The following is a 24,616-nucleotide window of genomic DNA, read 5'->3' as shown; positions in this document are numbered from 1 at the left end:
CTATTGTCAGTCTCCTATTTTTGTTTTCCCTTTCTGTTGATACCTCTTTTTTTCTGTAACTCTCACCTTTAGTGAGGTTTTATATCAAAGCGGGCATAAATACATGTTTAGTCTACCATTTATCCTAAAATCTTTGAAACTTTTTATAGTGTGGTGTTGCATCTATTGGTTCCTATTAGCCAACAATTCAAGTAAATCAAGAAAGGGATAGTTGAGTGAAAGGGTGAGTGTATATAAAGTGGAGAACAAGTCCTGATGAAGCACAGGCAAAGCCTGTTATCCATCCTCTGGTACCACAGAAATATTCCAAAGGCAAATGAATGGCAAAAGATGATGAGGATTACTAGTGGATCTACTTGTGAAAAAACTCCTTGGCCCAACTGTGTTTGGTGCTAGTTACTTAAAACTTAGCAAGAAGTTTATTCTGCTGTGTTACATTAATTATAATGAGTGAATTGAGGTTGAATAAAGGGTAGAAGATGTCAGTACTGTTGAAAAAAGAAGATATATCTATAGATATCTACATATTTGAGACAGAGTCTTGCTTTGTCGCCCAGGCTGGAGTGCAGTGGCGCGACCTCGGCTCAACTGCAATCTCCGTCTGCTGGGTTCAAGCGATTCTCCTGCCTCAGCCTCCTGAGTAGTTGGGACTACAGACTTGTCCCACCATGCCTAGCTAATTTTATTTATTTATTTATTTTTGAGATGGAGTCTCACTCTGTCGCCCAGGCTGTAGTGCAGTGGCGCAATCTCGGCTCACTGCAACCTCCGCCTCCCGGGTTCAAATGATTCTCCTGCCTCAGCCTCCTGAGTAGCTGGGACTACAGGCACACCCCACCATGCCCAGCTAATTTTTGTAGTTTTAGTAGATACGGGGTTTCACCATGTTGGCCAGGATGGTTTCCATCTCCTGACCTCGTTATCCACTGGCCTTGGCCTCCCAAAATGCTGAGATTACAGGCGTGAGTGTAATTAACACACCCGGCCTAATTTTTTGTATTTTTAGTAGCGATGGGGTTTCCCCATGTTGGCCAGGCTGGTCTTGAGCTCCTGGCCTCAGGTGATCCACCCGCCTCAGCCTCCTAAAGTGCTGGGATTACAGGTGTGAGTCACCGTGCCTGGCCAAGAAAGAAGATACTTTGAATCCTAGCAAGTTATTGAAGAATAGTGATAAAAAATACTATATTAAGATGATGATTCTATTGAGAACAAACTCCCAAAAACCAGCTTAGGAGAAAGTTTTATTGTTTAGCTTTTGATTTAATATTCTACTTTCAGAGACATAACCATGTAACACATTCATAATTGGACATAGTTTACTTATTACTTTTATAAGAAGGAAAAGTTAATCAGTGGTTTAATCAAGGAAATAAAACTTAGGATATTTGTGTTTATAAAGAAGTACACTAATATCTTATTTTGACTAAGACACAGAGCAGTCATTAATCATCATGAAAGCCTGGATTCAAACAAAGTAGATTACCTTGCATTTACAGAATTATAGAACATCAGAGGTTATCTAGTTCACTCACTGGTTTCAAAAATATAAACTCCCATGTTCTAGGTTTCTGTGAAGTGCCTTAGGTGACTGCATGGAGGGATAGGTTACTAGGTCAGCATTCTGTTTCCATTGCAGTGCTGCTGATTTACTAATATTACTTTTATATATTGTGCTTGTAGATGAGATTATGTTTTAAAAAGGGCTTTAGCTGCTAAGTAAATGATGTTCGAATCAACTGCTTTTTTGAAAGGTCGCCAGTCATCTCCTTTAATTAAAAAATCAAGATAATTTTCACCCTTTTTTACTGGATCATTTAGCGTTAGTCTATATTCTGTTCACTCTTTCTTGAAATACTTTCTTTTATGACTTCTGTGACACCACATGCTCCTGATTCCTCCTAGTCTTTTGCCATTCTTTGCGGTCCCTTTCGAGCTCTTTAGTCTTCTACCAGCCATTGAAGTTTGGTGTTTCTCGGGGCTCAGTGCACCAGATTTCATTCTTTCTTATGCCCTACTCTTTCTAGTAGTTTCATCCATACCTATGAATTTAGTTCTTTTTTATCAGCATGTTACTCAGACTTCAGATTTCTATGTAAGCCCCAAATTTGGATATCTTTTTGCCCACTCTGATACTGCCTTTTGAATTTCTCAAAAACATCAGAAACACAATACAGACAGTTCCCAGCTTATGATGGTTTGACTTATGATTTTTCTGTGGATAGTAATGCCATTTTAAGTTGAGAAGCATCTGCATATCAAAGACAAACTCTATCTCTATTTCTGAAATGATCAAATAAGCAGACATACAAACTGGTTCTTTTCCAGCATTTCCACCTCAGTTACTAAATGCAGTTACTTAAATCAGAAATCTAGCTGTCATCTTTGGCACCATCCCCTTCCTTCATCTCCAAGTCTTTCTTTATCTTTTAAGTATCTCTTAAATTATTCCCTTTTTTTCTCCATTGTCACTGCTACTACTCTAATCCAGTTTGTCATTCATTGCCTCTTGCTGGAACCACTACAGTGGCATCCTAACCAGTCTTACAGCATCCATTCTTGCCTCCCTCCAATCTTTTCTTCACTCCTTTTTTTTTTGTTTTTGAAATGGAGTTTCACTCTTGTTGCCCAGGCTGGAGTGCAGTGACGCGATCTGGGCTCACTGCAACCTCCGCCTCCTGGGTTCAAGCAATTCTCCAGCCTCAGCCTCCTGAGTAGCTGGGAATGCAGGCCCGCACCACCACACCCAGCTAATTTTTGTATTTTTAGTAGAGACGGGGTTTCACCATGTTGGCCAGGATGGTCTGGATCTGTTGACCTTGTGATCCACCCAACTCGGCCTCCCAAAGTGCTGGGATTACAGGCATGAGCCACCACGCCTGGCCCAATCTTTTCTTCTTTCCATATCGAGTGATCTTCCTTAATCTCTAGTGCTTTCTCCTTGTTCTCAGGTTAACCAACATTTCTCAGGAAACCAACATTAGATTTGGAGCCAGTTTACTTTTTTCTTTATCATATTTTGCCCTTTGGTTTCCCTGTGTGTTTTGCTGTTGATTCAAAAATAACTTTAATGTTTTTTATTTAAAGGTGGCTTAATTATATTATTCACAAACAGTGATATAAACAATAATATAAACAGTCAATTAGTCAGTTTGGGGTGCTATAACAAAATACCATAAACCGAGTGGCTTATAAACAACAGAAATTTATTTCTCACAGTTCTAGAAGCTGGGAAGTCCAAGATCAAGGTGTTGGCAGATTCAGTGTGTGGTGAAGGCCTGCTTCTTGGCTTATGTTGTGTCCCACATGGCAGAAGGGGCAAGGGAGCTTTCCTGGGTCTCTTCTAAGGGTAGGAGTCTCATTCATGAAGGCAGAGTCCTCTTGACTTAATCACCTCCCAAAGGTCCCACCTCCTAATACCATCACATTAGGGGCTTAGGATTTAAACATAGGAGTTTTGGAAGGGACACAAACATCAGTCTGTAGCACAGTGTTTTAAAAAAATTTGGAATGTAACCTATACTTGACAAAAATACTTAAATATTTGAGAAAACCTTTGGTATTTTCTTCAAAAGGAAAAAATTATCTGTTTGTTTTCAGTATAAACCTATTTTCTAAGGTTTAAGGTTCAAGCTTTCCTTAAACAGAAATGATCATTTTTAAAAAGAACCACTATCAAATTGAATTTTCCATCTCATTATCAGCTTCTGTAATAAACTATGTTTTATTAGACTCCTATCTATATGGTTTTCAGTTCTGTGATTACACTTCCATTTTGAATTGCTAATTTTTGGCCATTCATCACTTAAAAATGAATATTTTAACGTGATGATTTGGTATTTTAATATGCAGGTATTCAATCTTTTACATGATAGCTATTAGATTGTTTAATTTACAAAGTTGGTAGTAAAATGAAATCTTATTTGTTTACTAGCTTTTATAAGTTGATTTTAGTGTAGATTTATGTAGCATATTACAGTTTTACATGTGGAAATAACATTAATTTTTAACCTTTTGAAAAATCAGCTTTGATTTTACTTTTATCATCTGGAGAAACTATGTTTCTAGACAAGAATTGTATGCCATTAATCTATCACTATGAAATAAAAACAGAATAGTGGATTGTATAATTGAAGTAAGAATAAAAATCTTGGAAGTATTTTTGTTTTATATTTAGAAAAATGGCTTTTCTTGTTGTACCCACTAACTCTACTATGGTTAGTAAAACAATTGTTTCTATTGAGTCTAGAGTTATTTACTTTCAAGTAGTAGAGATATAATTGTTTTTTAATGTTTTCATCACTATTTTGATTTTCCTATAAGGTGGTTCAGCTTGATTTTATGTATCTGGTATTCATCAGTTTGCATAGAAATTTAGAGTCAGCTTTGATTTTAATATTGCATTCTTTTGAAATATTAATATTTTTATTAAATCTTTACTACTGCCAGGTATATTGAATGTTATGGATAGATTGTAAAATGAAAATTGGAATTAGCCTAATGCCTTGTCTTGAAGTACATGACAAATTAGAATGGTTTTCCTCTGTAGCAAGGATGTTACCATGGTGAGAGCTTCTGTTTCCATGACATTTGCTTGCATATTTTGATAGGTCTTCATTTGAAGAAGGGCTCTGTTTTCTGGCAGGCTGCAAAAGTGTCATTCTATATTTTCTCAAAATGTGTTACTTTTATTGAAAAATATAATTTTCCAAGGAATTGTAATAGCAAAGTGCCAAGAAAGAAAATATACCTTATTTTATTTTTTTTTCCTTGTTCAACTTTTAGAGCACAGCAAAATATTCTTAGCTTGCTTTGTGTAAGGAAGAAAAAGCAAAACATCATTTTCAAGTTTTTAAAATAAATATTTACTTTTTTTGGAATTTTGTTGGCAAAATAAACAGCTACAGATGCATAATTTGTAATCAGTCTCAGCTAGATATAGATATATCTGTACAACTAAAAGGAATTGCTAATGATGATATATTGGTAGCAGAGAAAGGGGAAATAAATATAAATAAGGACTTCACAAAAATGAAAGAAGCGGTGAATTCCTAGAGGGTAAATATACAGAATACCAAATCAGTTCTCATATAAATGATACATATTAAACACTTAATGAATTAGGGATAGTTCTTTTTATTAATAACTTATGTTTAATGTTGAAACATTAATGGTAGATTTTTAAAATTGTCATTTTACAGTGGTATAATTTTAATTTTTAAACCAGATAATACAATCACGTGGTTCAGAAATTTTAACATGTATTTAAAAAATACATAGGAGAAAATTTCCCTCTCATACTTCTTCCCAGTTTCTTTATATATATAGAAGCAAATACAAATGTGTGAATACATTCTTATTTTCATTCCACTTTTTTAAAAAGATAGCATATTATTTTACACTTTGCTTTTCAGAATTTGTCCGGGTATATTTTTAATGTCTATTTTGTTAGCGCTCTGATTTAGGCATCTAGGGAGACATATTGGAATCATAGCAAAAAGATAGGATTTATTAATTGATATTTCTTAACCCTTATGCTTATAGCAATTCCACATTTTAGAAGGAAATATTTAAAAGCACACATTTTGTCTATGTAGGGTCAGAAAATTGATTTTCCTTTTGTTGTCCAAGTTCAGTGATAACTGTAGTGGCTCTTTCTACTGACAGACCAATTCATTCTGTAAGAGCTACACAAACTGAAATAGTCTCTAAAGAATATGTATTTATACATGCTATTTCTTCTGCCTGAAACTATTTTCTTTTCTATATTATTCCCATTTATCCTTCAACTATCAAGTTAGATGTGCTTCCTTGAGGAAGCCTGGTTGTCTAGGTGAGCATGACTCTCCCCTGTGCCCCCACAGTATTCCCATTGGCCTCAAAGCACTTAACATGTATTAATTTTTAGTTATTTAAAAATTACCATTTCTCTTACTAGATTGTAATTACCATGAAGACAGAGGCCATCTCTGTCTCATTCACAGTGATATTTTTAGTGCTTATAACAGTAGGGTGAATATTAAGTACTGTGCTGTACATGTAGGCAATCTGAATGTCTGCTGCTCAGATTCACTGTACTTTCTCTTGTAGCTACTTAACTCATCCTTATTGCCTGTATAATTCTCAGCTTAAATTTTACTTCCCCTGGGAAACTTGTTTTTATCTTTTTGACTGTGTTACATTTCATTTTCTCAGCTATTATAGCACTCTGAACTTCATCTTTCATTAAATTCTTCACAGTTTTTTGTAACTGCTTATTATTTGTCTGAAACCTCCATTATCTTTATCTTACTGTCCTCTAGCACAGAGGTTGACACAGGCTTAGCAGTTGATCAATAGGTACTGGTTTAAAAAAAAAGAATGAATGCATACTTTAGATCAGTGATTCTCAACTGGCATGATTTTACTTCCCAAATAACATTTGACAGTATGTGGGGACATTTTTTATTATTTTGATTGGCCCATAGAGGCCAGGGATGCTGTTAAACCTCCTACATTGCACGGAACAGCCCCCACAACAAAGAGTCAACTGACCCAATGTCAGTAGTATTGCTGTTAAAGAACCCTGCTTTAGACTGTGGATTTCTTTGCTTTCTCCATATTGTCTTAGATTTATAGATTTATAAATTTATAGGGCTTTTGAATATACTTGAACAGATATCTTAACCATTTTGTCTTTTTTCTTTAAATTCTATATTTTGTGACAATTTAACTTTTTTGACGTATAGAAATTGTATGTATTTAGGGCATACAGCTTGATGTTTTGATATACATTGTGAAATAATCACTACATTCCAGCTAATTAACATCTGATATCTCTGTCTACCTGCCATTTTTGTACCCTTTGACCAGCATCATCCCATTTCTAGTTCCTTCCGTTTCCAGGCAGCCACCATCCTAATCTCTGCTTCTATGAGTTTGACTAATTGAGATTCCATGTATAAGTGAGATCATGCAGTATTTCTCTTTCTGGCTTATTTTTGCTTAGTACAGTGCTCTCCAGCTCCATCCACGTTACCACAAATGGCAGAAATTACTTTTCTGGGGGTAAGGCTGAATAATATTCTGTTATATGTACACCACGTTTTCTTTAACCATTCATCCATCGCAGGGCATTTAAGTTGCTTCCATATCTTCGCTATTGTGCATAAAGCTGCAGTGAATGGGAGAGAGCAGATATCTCTTCATGATCCTGTTTTCAATACTTCCAGATACATACTCAGAGGTGGGATTGCTGAATCATAGGGTGGTTCTGTCTTTAATTTTTTGAGGAACCTCAATACTGTTTTCACTAATGGGCTGTACCAATTTACATTCTCACCAAAGTATACAAGGGTTCACTTTTCTCCATATCCTTGACAACACTTGTTATTTCTTGCCTTTTTGATAATAGGCATCCTCGTAAATGTGAAGTGCTGTCTTATTGAGGTTTTGATTTGCATTTCCCTGCTGATTAGAAATGCTGAGCAGCTTTTCAATAGGTCTGTTGGCCATCTACGTTTCTTATTTTGAGAAGTGTCTATTCAGGGCCCTTACCCATTTTTAACAGGTTATTTGTATTTTTAATATTGAGTTGTATGATTTTATATATTGGATATTAACCCCTGTGGATGTATAGTTTGCAGATTATTTTTTCTCATTTCATAGTTGACCTTTCACCTTGTTCATTGTTTCTTTTGCTGTGCAGAAGGTTTTTAGTTTGATATAGTCCCACTTGTCTATTTTTGCTTCTGTTGCCTGTGCTTTTGGTGTTATATCCAGAAAACAGTTGCCAAGACCAGTGTCAAGAAGTTTTTCTTTGTTTACTTCTAGGAGTTTTACAGTTTCCATTTTTGTGTTTAAATGTTTAATCCATTTGAGTTGATTTTTGTATATGGTGTGCACCTTTTTGTCTTTCCATTCACCCCATACAATGTGGTAGTTAGTATATATTTTGGAATCTGGAATAAAATACTTGGGTTCAAATATCTTTTCTTCCAATTTCTTTATGACTGTTTTGTGATCCATGAGAAAAGGGTACTATGTTAGATTGAACTACCTCATGGAGCTATTTTGAGAATAAAGTGATTTAAGAACACTCAAACCAGTAACTGGTGAAAAGTGAAAACTCAGTCGATGTTAGCCCTTAGAAGTTATTGCTGCCTTAATTATTCTGTGTAAAGGGCATAGTAGGGGATAAAACTAGAGAGGATGAATAAGGCTAGGTAAGTGGGCACGGGGAGGTGGTCTTTGGTTGTTAGGTTGAGAAGCTTGTATTATTTTCAGTAAACCATCTAACCAGATGGATTCAGGATCAGTTGTATTTGATAGGGCCTGTTGATAATAGGGATAACAGTTAGGTTGATCACAATAGCCTGGGTGAAAAAGTAATAGAGATAATTGGTGGAATATGGAATTGGTAGAGATCGCATCAAAGATGATTCGAGAGTTTTGAACCTTTCTGGTTAGGAGCATTATGTTAATCAGAAATGGAAATCAGAATGGAGATGAACTAGATTTTTGTTTAAGAATATAAATGATTCAGTTTTAGATTTAAAACTTTAGGCTGCCTTTAGGGTACTAATGAATAAGCCAGTGCCTGACATACTTTTATTTGGGAGAAAGTTAGGACAAAAGATGAAGATTTGGGAGTAATTTTCATTGTAAGTCTATTTGGAGTCTTAGAGGAGTGGATGCTGTATAATGTGTAACAGTGAAAAGACAAATAATAGATTCTTGAAGAATGTGCGTTCATAATTGATTCCATTGTTTTACTGTCTCTAGTAGCATTACTGTCTAGGATTTCTAAAGTTTTCTTTAAAAATAAATGCTGTAATAAAACTAATATTATAGTAAGGACAGGGATCTTTCTTAGCTTCAGATGTGATCTTTGTGAAGAAGGCATTATGTCTCAAGTTTTACTGTAGAACCTGGTGATAACTACTCACATTTTACTAGTGGAAATAATAGAATAACATAAGCCTGCAAGGTGTTTTTAGATATCTCTGGTCTAGATATCCTGTTTTAGGCAAGCAAAATGCTATTATTGCATTTTTACAAATGAGATAGATAAAGCCCACTTTGAACTTGCTTAAAATAATTACGTTAGTAGAGGCAAAGAGGGACTAAATACGTTGCTCCTTTGCCGTTACTAATGCTAGCTTCATTTACATCAGGGTTTCTCAGCCTTGGCACCATTGACATTTTGGGCTAGAATTCTTTGTTGTGGGCAGCTGCCCTGTGCTTTGTAGGATGTTTAGTAGCATATCTAGCCTTTAACCACTAGATGGCAGTAGCACCCCCTCCCCACCTCTTGTTCAACCAAAAATGTCTCCACGCATTGCCAAATATCCCTTGGAGGCAAAATCTCCCCTAGTTGAGAACCAGTGCTTTACACCACAAATATATATCACGTATACCTCCAGTTAGCTGCCTGTCCACCTTAGTTTTACAGACTTCTCTTTGGCATATGGCCATCTTCTACCTCTAAGCCAGGTTCTGTTCTCATCTGGTCAACACTTTCTTAAGCATCTTATTTTGCTGCCTGACGTTTACATTTATTATGTTTTTGACTTTACGATGGCAATGGATATCTTGGGTTATATTGGTAATTACGTTTACACCTAATATATCCCCAGTTTTTTTTTTGACAGCTCACCTCATACAATCAGATTTATTTCTATAAACTAAGTATTGTATTTATCAGTTAACTATAGCTCTGATAATTATTTTAACCTAGATACATGCTGGTAAATTGAATTATATTACTCTGACTATACACGAGAACATGTAGAATGGTGTTTTTATATCCTTGTTTATAGTTCAGCAAGATTCTGTATTTCAAGTTTGATAAATCATAAATATTTATTTCTAAAAGGCTTATTCAGTTTCTGTATTTGTAATATATTTGCTCTTATTATTTTGGGGATCATGAAAAAGGGATTATTTGGTAGTGATTTATATAATCTTTCATAAATATTGTTAGCTTATTTCATAATCTCAGATATTTCATTTTTAAATTAAGTGTACCTGAGACAGATATTTTTGTAGTAAGTTTTGAAATTCTGTATTTTTAATTATTTTATTCAAGTATTTGAGCATTTTACTAGGTGTTTTGTAGGCACAAAATTGATGTGATTTTTTCTGAAGTAGAATTACATTCTAATGGGTATTTCAATATATTTTACTCATAGAATCTGTGTCATTGTTGAATCTACATTCAATAACTGGGAGCTACAGTATTCTTAAAATACCATTTTCTAAATTAATTTATTAATTAATTTATTTGAGACAGAGTCTCACCCTATTGCCCAGGCTGGCATGCAGTGGTGTGATCTCGACTCACTGCAACCTCTGCCTTTCAGGTTCAAGCAATTTTCCTGCCTTGGCCCCCCCAGGTGGCTGGGACTACAGACATGCGCCACCATGCCTAGCTAATTTTTGCATTTTTAGTAGAGATGGTGTTTCATCATGTTGGCCAGGCTGGTCTTGAACTCCTGACCTCAGGTGATCCGCCCGCCTTGGCTTCTCAAAGTGCTGGGATTACAGATGTGAGCCACTGCACCTGGCCCCATTTTCTAAAATTTTATAATCATTAATTTTCATAAAGGTGCTTTGAAATTCCTAATAATATCAAGTCTAGTATTCCAAATTAATATGAATGATTTGGTGTGCAATGAGATGAGGAGTTACTTAAGTTTCTGAATTATTGCTGTGTAAAAACAGAAGAGTTGATCCATGTTGTTTTCTTATTAGACAGAATTGAGTCTTGATTTCCAGGCAAGAGAATGTGAATGATATTTAATATCTATTATATAAATAAAATTACATATTAAACCTTTTTAGAATTTATCATTAGGTACCTATTAGGAGATATTTTAAAACTATACCATCATTCAACTTTTCTAGATTTAATAACTTAGATTGATATTGGTTTCTAAGTGTTCTTGTAGTCACTTACTATAAACAAGTAGGAAACGGAACTAAAGGATGATTTGCCTGTAAGTATGAAATTTCCTTGGCAGAGGTTGCAAATGCGGTGAGATGTGCATAGTGTGTTTCAAACTACACAAACTTACTCTTTTTCTTGGGCCTATTCTCTCTTGCTGACACTCCTTTCTCCCCTTACTTTTTTTGACCCTTTACTACTGTAATGAGCCACTGTTACTTAAAGGCCTGTGACTTTTCTGTCAAATAAGCTTTACTAGGAAAATGACTATATTTTATCAGATTCTCTTCATTAATGGGTTGACAATGGGAAAATGTTGCAGTTTCAACATTCCAAAAAAACTTATATTGAAAGCCAGTCTAAAGAGATTTATTTGTGATTATCCTGAAGCATGTATGTTACCTAAATAAATCTCTCAGGGCAAATATATGGAAGAAAATTTCCACTGAAAAATTATATATTTGATTTTATACTTAACTCATGCTTCAGTACAAAACTTGAGGGAAACTAATGTGCATTATTTTCTTACACGTGGCACAGTTAAAAGGTGTTTCCTATCAATTCCATTGATTTTTTCTTTCTTAGCAAAACTTAAATTATATTGAATCGTCATTGTATGGACTTCCGTTTGAAGTAAGCAATCCTGTGATTATGATTTTTGCAGTTTTAAATAATTTATAAAAATCTGTTTGAGCTGGGTGCAATGGATTGCACCCTTCGTCTCAGCTACTCAGGAGGCTGTGATGGGAGAATTGCTTGAACTCAGGAGTTCAAGGCTGAAGTGCTATGACTGCACCTGTGAATAGCCACTGCATTCTAGCTTGGATGAGATAGCAAGACTCCATATCTAATTTTAAAAATTAAATTAAAAATTTGTTAGAATGCAATTTGACTTGGATAATTTAAAAATACTAGTATTGAGACACTTAGCAATTTTTCCTTCCTGAGTATTTTTCTCATAATATGGCCCCACCCTCCATAATGCACACACTGAATTGGGAGACTTGCCTCTCCTTTAGCACGTCCTATATTTCTCTACTGCTGTGTTTTTGCCCATATTTACTTCATGCTGCAAATCTGCATGAGTGAATATTACCCATCCTTCAAGGCTTACAATGTTCATTCCTCTATAATCAATTTTAAGACACTCAGGTAATACCTTTTCTTTTTTTACTTTGTACTCAGAATACATTTAAAATCCCCAAGTGAGATTTATCCCTGGGTTACAAGGTTGGTATAAACATATGCAGATCAATCAATATGATATACCACAGTAACAGAATAAAAGCTAAAACCACACGATCATCTCCACAGATTCATACAAAGCATTTGGCAAAGTTCAACATCTTTTGGGACAAAAACTTCCAATAAAATAGGTATAGAAGAAAATTTTCTCAACACAAAGGCCATTTATGAAAAGGCCACAGCTAGCATCACAATTAATGGGGAAGAACTAAAAGCTTTTCCTGTAAAATCCGGTACAAGGCAAGGATTCCCCATCTTGGTGCTTCTATTCAACATAATACTGGAGCTACTAGTAAGAGCAATCAGACAAGAAAAAGAAACAACAGGCATCTAAAATGGAAAACAAGTAGTAGAATTATCTCTGTTTGCAGATGACATGATCCTATATGTAGAAAAAGACTGTTATATCAAAAAAAACCTGTTAATTCAATAAAGTTGTGGGATGCAAAGTTAACATACAGAAATCAGTTACATTTCTTTACACCTATCGATAACAGCCTATCTGAAAAGAGAATGAAGAAAACAATCTCATTTACAATAGCATCAAAAAGAATAAAATACCTAGGAATAAATTTAACCAAGATGGAAGAAATTGAAGATGATACACATAAATAGAAAGATATTCCATGTTAATGAATTGGAAGATTTACATTGTTAAGATGTCCATACTACCCAAAGCGATACACAGATTTGGTGCAATCCCTATCCAAATACCAATGACATTTTTTACAGAACTAGAGAAAAACAATTCTAAAATTTGTAGGGGACTAAAAACCCTGAAAGAGCCAAAGCAATTTTGAGAAAGAAGAACAAAGTTGGAAGCATCACACTTCCTGGTTTCAAGTTATATTACTAAGCTCCAGTAATTAAAATGGTGTAGTACTGAAATAGAAACATACACATAGACCAGTGGACCAGAATAGAGGGCCCAGAAATAAACCCAAGCATGTATGTTCAAATTTTTGACATGGGCACCAAGAATACACAATGGGGAGAAGATAATCTTTTCAGTAAATGATGTTGGGGAAGCTTGAATATCCATATACAAAAGAATGAAATTGGACCCTTATACCATAAACAAAAATCCACTTAAAATAGATCAAATACCTAACTGTAACACTTGAAACTGTAAAACTCCTAGAAGAAAACATAGTGGAAAAGCTCCTTGATGTTGGTCTTGGCAATGATCTTTTTGATGTTACATCAAAAGCTCAGCCAACAACAGCAATAATAGACAACTGGGACTACATGAAACTAAAAAGCTTCTGCACAACAGGAAACAATCAACAAAATGAAAAGGCAGATTGGGAGAAAATATTTGCAAAGCACATATCTGATAAGGGGATATCTATAATATTAAAGGAATTCACAACTCAGTAGCAAAAAACAAAACAAAAACAAATAATCCAAGGACTTGAATAGACTTTTTTTTTTTTTTTTTCCAAAGAAGCCATGAAAGTGGTCAACAGGTGGCTGGGCATGGTGGCTCATGCCTGTAATCCCAACACTTTGGGAGGCCAAGGTGGGTGGATCACCTGAGGTCAGGAGTTTGAGACCAGCCTGAACAACATGGAGAAACCCCATCTCTACTAAAAAAAAGAAGAAAAAAAAAATACAAAATTAGCTGGGCCTGCTGGCACATGCCTGTAATCTCAGCTACTTGGGAGGCTGAGGCAGGAGAATCACTTGAACCTGGGAGGCGGACGTTGCGGTGAGCTGAGATTGCGCCACTGCACTCCAGCCTGGGCAACGAGAGGGAAACTCCGTCTCAAAAAAAAAAAAAAAGGTCAAAAGGTGTATGAAAAGGTGCTCAACATCACCAGTCACAAAGAAATGAAAATTAAAACGTCATTGAGATATTACCTCATGCATATTAAGATGGCTATTATCGAAAATACAAGATAACATACAAAATAGTTGGTGAAGGTGTGGAGAGTAAGGGTGTCCCACTGTTGGTAGGAATGTAAATTGGTACAACCATTATGGAAAACAGTATGGAGGCTCCTCAAACGATTAAAAACAAAACTATTATATGACTCAGCAGTTCCTATAAGTATATACCAAAAGAAATGAAATTAGTACCTCATAGAGAAATGTATGCCCCCATGTTCATTACAGCATTATTTCCAACAGCCTACATATGGAAACCACCTAAATGTCCTTCAGTGGATCAATGAATTAAGAAATTATGGTATATTTATGCAACAGAATATTATTCAGGCTTAGAAAAAAAGATCCTGTCATTTGTAACAACATGGATGGAGCTGGAGGGCATTGTACTAAGCAAGATCAGCCAGACACAGAAAGAGAAATGGTGTGTGATTTCACTTACATGTGGAATCTCAAAAAGTTGAGTACACAGAAACAGAATGCAAAAAACACCTATTATGAAGCTACTTGGTTAATCTCTTTTAAATGGGGGAGAAACAAACCCAGTTGGTAACTCATTAATAACAACTTTTGATTATAGGTGATAAACTAATTCTATACCTCCTTATTATAATTGAAACAGATATAAATTACTCTGTCAGTTCTAACTGTACCGTATTCTGTGGTTAGAAATATGAAAAAATTAGCAAGCTCAGGTCAGAAGGAGAGCATGCTTTTTATCTCCCCTCTCAGTTGTGGGTATTCAAAGGGATTTGTTTTGTTGAAACTAGAAGCTACTGTTCAGGACTAGGAAGAAGGTTATCAGTGCTGAGGATGGGGGAGTTGGGGAGATGTAGGTTAAAGAGCACAAATTTGCAGTTACGTAGGCTGAATAAGTCTGGAGGTCTAATGTACAGCACAATGACTGTACTTAATAATATTGTTTTATATACTGGAAGTTTGCCAAGAGAGTAGATTTCAGATGTTCTTGACACACATGTACACACATACAAGGTAACTGTGAGGAGATGGATAATGTTAATTTGCTTTACCATAGTAATCATTTCACTATGTATATCAAACATTGTTATAATGTTATATACTTTACATATCAAAAAATTTCAATTAATTTTTCATTCTGTTGAGTAAATGCATTCCAATTAGGATACCTATAAAGTGAATATACAAATATATTGATTAGTGTGATTTATTTATATTTACATATTATATACATTAGGAAGTTATAATGCTTAAGAACACAATTATTTACAAAGCTTTTATTAAAATAATTTTTATAATCTCTAATTACATGGACAGTGTTGTACAACCACCTCCACTGTCTATTTCCAAAACCTTTTCATCATCCCAAACAGAAATCATTTAACCACTAAGCAGTAACTTCCATTTTCTTCCATACTGTAGCCCTGGGTGACCTCTAATCTACTTTCGGTCACCATGATTTTTTTCTATTTTAAATATTTCATGTAAGTGGAATCATACAATATTTTCCTTTTGTGTCTGGCTTATTTCGCTTAGCATAATGCTTTTGAGGTTCATCCATTTGGCAGCACGTATCAAAACTTCATTCCTTTTTATATTTGGATAATATATGTATATACAACCTTTTGTTTATCTACTCACCTGTTGATGGAGACTTGTATTGTCTTTACCTTTTAATTTTTGTGAAGACTGCTTCAATGAACATTGACATACAAGTGTCTGTTTGAGTAGTTGTTTTCAGGTTTTTGGAGTGTGTACCTAGAAATGGAACTTCCGGGTCATGTGGTAATTCTGTGTTTGGCTTTTTGAGGTACTGTTAACCTTTTATCTATAGTGGCTGCACCATTTCACATTTCTATCAGCAATGTGCATGTTCTGATTTATCCACATTCTCACCAACACTTGTTAGTTTCTGTGTTTTTTTTTTTTTAATTATAGTCACCCTAGTTAGTATGAAGTGGTATCTCCATTTGATTTTGATTGCATTTGTTTAATGATTAATGATAGTGAACATCTTTTCATGTGCTTGTTGGCCATTTGTATATCTTCCTTGGAGAAATGTTTATTCAAGTCTTTTGACTTTTAAATTTGGGTTTTTTTGTTGTTGTTAAGTTATATCCATTTTAACAATATATTCTGGATATAAATAGATACATATCCAGGTTTATATCAGATGTATAATTTGCAAACATTTTCTCCCATTCTGTAGGTTGTGTTTTCACTTTCTTGATAATGTTCTGTCATGCACAAAGGTTTTTAATTTTGATTAAGTCCAAACTATGTAGTTTTTCTTTTGTTGCTTATGCTTTTGGTGTCAAAACTAAAAATCTACTGCTAAATCTAAGATCGCAGAGCCTTATGTTTTCTTCTAAGACTTCTGTGGTTTTACATGTTACAGGTTGTTTATTCATTTTTTGTTAATCTTTGTATATGGTATGAGGTAGGCATTCAATTTCATAGTTTTACATGTGGAAAACCAGCTGTCCCACCTCTCTTTCTTAAAGAGAGTATTCTTTCCCTCATTGAATGGGCTTGGCATCCTTGTGGAAAAGAAATCAATTTGCTATAGATTTATGACTTTATTTATGTACTCTTAATTCTATTCTGTTGGTGTTTTTGTCTAGCTTTATGCTAGTACCGCCTGTTTTGATTACTGTAGCTTTGTAGTAAGTTTTGAAAAGTAAAAAGTGTGACTCTTTCAATTCTTTTCTTTTTTCAAGATTTTTTTTTTTTACCAATAATTATTTATTTATTTATTATTATTATACTTTAAGTTTTAGGGTACATGTGCACAATGTGCAGGTTAGTTACATATGTATACATGTGCCATGCTGGTGCGCTGCACCCACTAACTCATCATCTAGCATTAGGTATATCTCCCAGTGCTATCCCTCCCCCCTCCCCCCACCCCACAACAGTCCCCAGAGTGTGATGTTCCCCTTCCTGTGTCCATGTGTTCTCATTGTTCAATTCCCACCTATGAGTGAGAATATGCGGTGTTTGGTTTTTTATTCTTGTGATAGTTTACTGAGAATGATGATTTCCAATTTCATCCATGTCCCTACAAAGGACATGAACTCATCATTTTTTATGGCTGCATAGTATTCTATGGTGTATATGTGCCACATTTTCTTAATCCAGTCTATCATTGTTGGACATTTGCGTTGGTTCCAAGTCTTTGCTATTGTGAATAATGCCGCAATAAACATACGTGTGCATGTGTCTTTATAACAGCATGATTTATATTCCTTTGGGTATATACCCAGTAATGGAATGGCTGGGTCAAATGGTATTTCTAGTTCTAGATCCCTGAGCAATCACCACACTGACTTCCACAGTGGTTGAACTAGTTTACAGTCCCACCAACAGTGTAAAAATGTTCCTATTTCTCCACATCCTCTCCAGCACCTGTTGTTTCCTGACTTTTTAATGATCGCCATTCTAACTGGTGTGAGATGGTATCTCATTGTGGTTTTGATTTGCATTTCTCTGATGGCCAGTGATGGTGAGCATTTTTTCATGTGTTTTTTGGCTGCATAAATGTCTTCTTTTGAGAAGTGTCTGTTCATGTCCTTCGGCCACTTTTTGATGGGGTCGTTTTTTTTTTTCTTGTAAATTTGTTTGAGTTCATTGTAGATTCTGGATATTAGCCCTTTGTCAGATGAATAGGTTGTGAAAATTTTCTCCCATTTTGTAGGTTGCCTGTTCACTCTGATGGTAGTTTCTTTTGCTGTGCAGAAGCTCTTTAGTTTAATTAGATCCCATTTGTTTGACTCTTTAGGTCTGCTGAAATTTCACTTGAATTTGAAGAGCACTTTTCATTTCTGTGGAAAATGCTGTTGGCATTTTCTTAGAGATTGCACTGAATCTGTAGATTGTTCTGGGAGTATTGACATCTTAACACATTGAGTCTTCCTATCCATGAACATATGATGTCTTTCCATCTTTTTTTTTTTTTTAAAGAAATCAGTGTTCAGTATACAGATGATTCACCTTGGTTAAATTGATTCCTACATATTTTGTTCCTCTAGATGCTATTGCACATTTTTTTTTTTTGAGACAGAGTTTCACTCTGTTGCTCAGGCTGGAGTGCAGTGGTATGATGATGGCTCACTATAGCCTTGACCTCCCAGGCTCAAGCAATCCTCCCACCTCAGCCTCCTAAGGAGCTGGGACTACAGGCATGTGCCACTATATTTGGCTAATTATTAAATTTTTTTTGTAGAGATAAGGTCTTGCTTTCTTGCCCAGGCTGATCTCGAACTCCTGGGCTCAAGCTGTCCTCACACCTCTACCTCCCAAAGTGCTGGAATTACAGGCGTGAGCCACCGTACCTAACCCTATTGTAAGTTTTTAAAAATGTCCTTTCCTTTTTTTTCTTTTGATTTTTATTGCTGGTGTATAGAAGCAAAACTGAATTTTTGTGTTGATAATTTCACCAAAAATAGTAAATTATTAGGAAGACATTTAACAAAAGCCATGCAAGATCTCTATACTGAATACTACAGAACATTGTTAAGATTCATTTAAGGATGAGTAAATGGAGAGATTTACAGTGTTTATGAATCAGAAAATTCAATTTGGTTAAGATGTCATTTCTTCCCTAACCTATTGATTGATTCAGTGTAATCCTCATTAAAATCTCAGCAGGCTTATTTTTCATAGAAATTGGCAAGCTGATTTTAAAACGTATGTGGAAATGTAAATGCTACATTAGCTAAAAGTGTTTTGAAAAAGGAGAATAAAGTCTGAGGACTTACACAGCCTGTTTTCAAAATGTATAAAGTTATAGTAATTGAGACTATTCTATTAGGAAGAAAGACATATATGTCAATGCAACAGATTAGTGAGAAAAGAAATTGTGTGTGTGTGTGTGTGTCTGTGTGTGTGTATATATATATATATATACACACATACATACATACAGTCCTGTGCTTCATACCATAGAAATTAATAAAGCTGAAGTAGTTTGTATACCTAAAAATAACAGCTGAAACCATAAAACTTGTCTAAGAAAACATAGTAGAAAATTGTAATGACTTTAGGAAAATATTCCTTAAATAGGTCACAAAAAGCACAAATTATATAATTTTTAAATGGATAATTTTGACATTACTAAAATAAAGAACTTTGGTCTTCAAAAGAAATTGTTTAGAAAATGAAAAAGCCAAAGACTTGTAGAAAATATTTGTAATACATGTATCCAACCAAGACTATTTATTTACAATATGTAAGTAACTTCTTACAAGGCAGTAATGAGTCAAACAGCTCAGTGCAAACAAGAGTAAAAGATTTGAACAGACACTTCACCAAAGAAGGTATACAGATAGCAATAAACAAAAGAAAAGATCTTCACCATCTTTGTGTCATTAGAGAAATGCCAATTAAAATGATGAGACATACACTTTAGAAAGGCTAAATTAAGAAGACTGACAATGCCTAGTCCAAGGCGGATATGGAGCAAATGGACTTCTCATTCATTTCTGGTAGGAATAGAAAATGTTACAGTTTGACAGTTCTTACAAAGCTAAACATGCATTTGCCATGTGATACAGTCATTCCACTCTCCTAGTTATTTACCCAAGAGTTAGGAAAACATGTCAATACAAATGTTCAGAGCAGCATCATTCATGATAGCCAAAAACTGGAAACAACCCAGATATCCATCACCTTGTAAATGTGTAAACAATTTGTGGTATATACATACAATGGAATCCTAGTCAGCAATGAAAAGGAACATACTACTAGTATATGCACCAGGATAGATTCATCTCAAAAATCTTACGTAAAGTGTTTCTTTATTTTTTATTTTTAAAGTATTTCTTATGTAGCTAGAAAAGGTACAACTATAGTCGTAGAAAGCAGATCACTGTTGCCAGAATGCTGACGGAGGGAATTGACTGCAAATGGTAGCAAGAAATTTTTTCACATCCTTGAAATGTTCAATATCATGATTTTGGTCACGGTTACGTAACTGTATGTATTTGTCAAGATTTGTTGGTTAATTTTATTCATTATAAATTATCCCTCCATAAAGCTGAACAAGAAAAAAAAGCATTTTTAAAAATGAAGCTTCTTTTAAGTCATAGGAAGGTTGGATAGAATCACTGGTTTTATTCTTTTTCTGGACTTTCACAAACAAGGGTCTACATGTCTTTGGTAGGAAAAGAAGAAAGGTCATCAATAAGAAGGTAGATATCTAGCCTGACTTGTTGGTTGAAGATTAAAATTATGTTTAGAAAAGAAGTAATTTTGCTTAATAAAAAGTTACATTAGGTTTAATACATTGAATGTTTAATTTTTAACTTCTTAGTAACGATTGTCATCATTTTAATTGGCTTTAGAAATACAAACCTGGTCGATGTGATGATATTTTGAAATGGAAGCCTCCCAGTCTGAATTCTGTGGATTTTCGTCTAAAAATAACAAGAATGGGAGGAGAAGGGTAAGTATGCACTTTTGTACTTTTTGCATGAAATAATACTGTTTGTGTAAGGCTTCACCTTTTACAGGGTATTTCATATATACTTTACAATACTTTAAAGAAAGAAACTAAAATACTTTATTTTACAAAATATTTTACATATATACTTATACAACAATTTCGTTTTCAGAGATTACTCCTTTGACCTGTGTCAGCTAACATTTAGCAGTTTCCTTTAAAGTTTACTGATCTTTGTTTTAAAATCATTTTCATTAATATAATTATATTAATAACAACAATATAAAAGGTAATAATAATATTAAAAAATGAATTTTGGCTGGGCGTGGTGGCTCATGCCTGTAATCCTAGCACTTTGGGAGGCCAAGATAGGCAGATTGCTTCAGCTCAGGAGTTTGAGAGTAGCCTGGGCAACATGACGAAACCCCCTCTCTACCAAAAATAGAAAAATTAGTTGGGCTTGGTGGCACATACCTGTGGTCCCAGCTACTCAGGAGGCTGAGGTGGGAGGATTGTTTGAGCCTGGGAGGCAGAGGTAGCAGTGAGCTGAGACTGCACCCTGCTGCACTCCAGCCTGGGTGACAGAGTGAGACCACTTCCCCCGCCGCACACCTCCCCCCAAAGAAAAGAACTTTGTTAAATTGTAAAGTGAAAATTTTACTAAATTTTGAGATTTTACTGAAAAATAATTCTCTTATATGAATTATGGATCTAGATATAAGATATGATCATTGGTATTATAATTAAGCATATCGAAATAAGTCTTTTTTACTTTGAAGGAAATTACTTCATGTTTGCATTTGCAGAGCAAATATTTTCTATACTTTTGTAGGGTAAGTTCTTAACTGTTGACTTTCATTAAGATTTTTTATAATGTTTATTAAGTGTTAATTTTTTAATTTATTGGTTAATCTTCCTTTTATGACTTTTTTGGTTGCTATCTTAGAATAAAAGATGCTTTAGCATGAATATTTTCAACATTTTTCCAAAGCCTTGTTTTTATTTCACTTTTGTTCTATAACTTTTTAAGTATCTTGGCTAAGTAAATACATTACAACAAAATAAGAAATCCTTAATCAAGGAAATCAGAAAGAGAAAGTAAATAAGATAATACTAGCAAAGAGATTAAAGCTTACCAGTGCATCCTGTGAAATTTTTACTTATCAAAGGTAAAGCACAGATAGCATTTTTGCTAGCTGATGTAACAGGGGATATATGGAGTCCAGACTCCAAAAGATTAAAATATATTAGGAAACTATGCATTATCAAAGAAAGGAAACTGTGCATTGTGGTGAATCTTAAGTGAAAAGGTGGGTTTAATAAAGCATGTGGGTATTCGTTTTCAAACAACAGGGTATTTAACATTTTATTTGAGGCTGGGTGCAGTGGCTCATGCCTGTAATTCCGGCACTTTGGGAGGCCAAGGTGGGAGGATCACTTGAGGCCAGGAATTTGAGACCAGTCTGGGCAAAATAAGGAGGCCCTGTTTCTAAAACAAACAAAAATTAGCCGGGTATGGTGGTGCATGCCTGTGGTTCCAGCTACTTGGGAGGCTGAGGTGGCAGGATTGCTTGAGCCCAGAGCAAGACTCTGTCTCAAAAAAAAAAGAAAGAAAGAAAAAGAAACACACACACACACTATCCCTAAATGTTTGTGGCTTAATTTACAATTGGGACTTAATGGCAAAAAGTTGTTAGAACAATTATCTGGAACCCCCAAGAATATATTGAGCTCTATATGAGTCTGATTATAATCCAAGGATAGATAAATTTGAGACTATAGGAATAGCTGGAATACACACACAGGAATGACTTTCAGGATAGTTTCAAAAATATCTTTCTCTTATCTAAACATTGGATAAATATTGATATGTTGAACATTCAAGATTAGTCTTCCTGACAAAGTGCCCAGTGTACAGATTTTCTCAGTTGCCAGTCAAATGTGGGATTGTTTATCACTAATCATGCAAGTTGGGTGTAGGTTTGATATGTTCTTCTGGAAGTGCCTTACAGAAGACCATCTCACTATTAGAAAAATTGAGGCTAAGAAACTAATTCTAGTGGGGCTACGCTGTTGTTTTTTTTTTTTTTTTGACACAAGTGAATATAGTTCTTTGAAAAATAAGACTTCAAAGATGAAGTAAAATTTTCTTAAACTGCTTCATTACTAAATCTTCTATTTTTCTTAATGCTATATTTGTATTTGGTTAAAGAGTATAGACTCTTGGATTGTTTCATTGGGTTTTTTAAAAACAACTTACTTTTGCCTTTTACAGTCAGTTCTTAGTGGCACTTAAAGGCTTCATGAGGCTAAACATAGAATACTCATTTCTCTAGTAGTAAAAAATGTTATTTTTTCTTGCAGTTTCCTATTGTAATTAAACATAGCATGATGTAATTCAGTTTAGTAGTTTGTCATCCTAGTTTTGCCTTTATTCATAGTATGTTTTAAATATATTTTGTTCTTTTAAAATTTTACCTATTTAATGTCTTCTTCCTAAAAAATGGAATTACTTTTGAGTCTAGTGCATCTTTAAAACTCATCCAAATGTTTCTCTAAGGTGATTTTCAGATAGGAATATGCAGTTTACATCAGTGTGTGTACATTATTTGTGTAATGGGAGTCAATTTTCAAAAATAGAATATTTAATATGAAATATAACATGGTAACTATTATATAAAACATATTCGGTTAGCCAGAGTAATATGCTTTTTCTAAATGTAAAGAATGTTGTGCATTATAGCAGTCTTTACTGAATAAATGAGTTTGTATCTAATGCTTAGCATTAACTCAGTATTTTAGAGAACACTGTAAGAAATATGTCTATACTAGTTCGAAAGGGGAGTAGCTATGTCTCTGAATCATTAAGCATGCACTAGTGAAGTGGGACTAAGCTGTTAAAACACCATGAGAGAAGCTCATATCTTTGATTGTACTTCCAAATATTTCTACAAAGCCTAAAATGGAATAGAATATATTGAAGGTATAATATAAATAATAGTCTTTGAAAATGACTGCAGTAGTTTTCTAAGAAATGAAGACTTAGGCATTCTAGGTATGTTTTTGAGTTTGACTTTAATGAGGTGCTAATAGTATAGATTTCTGTTAGGTTGAAATTTAATACAAATAGAAAAATCTGTTCTATGTGTTGAGTGCCCTGTTGATGGCAATTAAAATCCATACTTTGCTCTTCTTATCTCCTATTATCATTTCTGAAAATTTGAGATATATTAACATTGATTTATCATGGCCTAATATAACTTTTGTATATCTTAGCAATTTATATTGTGTTGAGTTTTATACACAATATAGATTTTCATCTGAGAGCTATTTGTTGTTTTAAAAACATGATGGCTTTATATTAACTAACTTGTGACCTAAAACCATGGTCATTGTCAAAAGCTAGAATTACAAAAGTAGTCTGTACTCTGGAAATTGCAAACTCTTGAGTACAATGTCAGTGATATATAGTGATTGGTATAAACTTATTATTTGTATAGAATAGTATTTTAGAGTGCAGGTTTTAAAGCTGGACTGCCTAGGTTATCTTCCTTACTGTCTGTGTGATTGAGCACATTACTTTTTTCTGTGTGTCAAGTTCTTCATCAATAAAATAAGTTGGCCTCATAAGACGTCTGTAAGGATTAAATAAGCTAATGTATGTAAAATGTTTAGAACAGAACCTGGTACATGGTAAACGTTTAAATATTTGCCATTATTTTTATTGTTTTAATCAAAACAAATTTAAAAGTGCATCTTCCCTTCTTGCTGCCTCTGCAGTACTATCTGTTACATGCTGCACTAAGTCCAACTTTCTGTGTGAATCATTTCCTATTTGATTCCAATCTCTGTTAATTTTCTCTTTTAAAATGCATATATCTTTAGCTTTTTTGTGTAATTTATCATAACTGTTAAACACCTGGAGAGCAAGAGCACAGCAAAGTCAGTAACTTTTCATTATAGAGGTTTTTGTAACAAGTCTCTTAAAATAACCTTGACAGTATATATATACTGGTATATATAGCATATAGTGGTTAAGAACATAGGTTATTGGCCAAGTTTGCCCAGAACCAAATCCAAGTTCCACTACTTATTTGCTGTGTGGTCTTGTTAACTTAACCTACCTAACCTTCCTC

The 24,616-nt window shown here is 34.4% G+C and overlaps 1 protein-coding gene across 2 annotated transcripts in view; it reads left to right on the top strand.

Moving 5' to 3' along the window:
* Window positions 1–24,616, top strand: part of RNGTT (RNA guanylyltransferase and 5'-phosphatase) — a 354,408-nt gene that overhangs the window by 175,050 nt on the left and 154,742 nt on the right. For both annotated transcript variants that reach the window (XM_003822864.5, XM_003822865.5), the window contains one exon: window positions 20,383–20,483. In XM_003822864.5, coding sequence (XP_003822912.1) covers window positions 20,383–20,483 — 101 coding nt within the window. The remainder of the gene's footprint in view (window positions 1–20,382; window positions 20,484–24,616) is intronic.

The sequence above is a fragment of the Pan paniscus genome, chromosome 5 (genome assembly GCF_029289425.2).
Source record: "Pan paniscus chromosome 5, NHGRI_mPanPan1-v2.0_pri, whole genome shotgun sequence".
Lineage (NCBI taxonomy): Eukaryota > Metazoa > Chordata > Mammalia > Primates > Hominidae > Pan > Pan paniscus.
This window is presented reverse-complemented; position numbering and strand designations above follow the sequence as displayed.